This window comes from Penaeus monodon, chromosome 32 (assembly GCF_015228065.2).
Source record: "Penaeus monodon isolate SGIC_2016 chromosome 32, NSTDA_Pmon_1, whole genome shotgun sequence".
Taxonomy (NCBI): domain Eukaryota; kingdom Metazoa; phylum Arthropoda; class Malacostraca; order Decapoda; family Penaeidae; genus Penaeus; species Penaeus monodon.
In genome coordinates this window covers 20,771,925-20,772,661 of record NC_051417.1, presented here as the reverse complement: position 1 = coordinate 20,772,661, position 737 = coordinate 20,771,925, and the positions used below count along the sequence as shown (strand labels likewise).

Below are 737 nucleotides of genomic sequence, written 5' to 3'. Positions count from 1 at the left end.
TCCTGATAGCGACAGAAAATATAGATCAATATCAATTTCATTCTTTAAGGTGTGTTTAATACTTTAATCAGTGAAGATATAACCATATATTTTTTTCTTGCTTAGTCACACCTAATGGAATGCAAATGTTTTTTAATATTGAACAGTATTTTTTATTTGCACTATTGTTGAGAAAAGAATATTTGATTATACAGTGTTTGGGATTTTTTCTTCTTTTTTTTCTCTCCACTACTTGTAAATCTGTGAGAGATTTTCAATATAAATTTTGCAGTTTTGGTTATGTAATAGAAATTTAGGTTTAAAATGTTAAGCTAATTTTTTTATTTCATTTAATATTCAAAGTATTGTCCTGTCCTGCATGGAATATATCCTAGCAGAGTTGATAGAATAATATGCATTTCCATTCTTCCAGAATTCAAAATACAGTAGTAAGTACCGCTACAGCAACCATGAGAAAAACAGGGACTCTCCCTCTACAAATTCTCTGCGATCCTCCTCACCAGACTCTCGATCACAGTCTCCGCGCTACCACAAGGGTGAGTACACAGTGCCACTTTTCTCACATTTGCAAATTGGTGTTTCGCATTTCCTCCAGGTCTCGTCATAGTCGGTTATTCAGAATCCAGGACATTGAACCTTCTTTGAGCTTTTCATTCGTATCATGCCAGTGAGAAGTTTTCCCTTATATATTTCAATTGTTTCCTGAATGTGTTGTGCTTGGTGTATATGTTCCTTAA

At 33.6% G+C, this 737-nt stretch overlaps 1 protein-coding gene across 1 annotated transcript in view; it reads left to right on the top strand.

Annotated features, from left to right (window-relative positions):
* The window catches only part of LOC119593717 (WW domain-containing adapter protein with coiled-coil-like), a gene marked incomplete in the record, with an annotated part of 31,198 nt that overhangs the window by 897 nt on the left and 29,564 nt on the right, over positions 1–737 (top strand). The window contains 1 exon segment of the mRNA XM_037942689.1: positions 413–536. Within this exon segment, the coding sequence (XP_037798617.1) occupies positions 413–536 (124 nt within the window).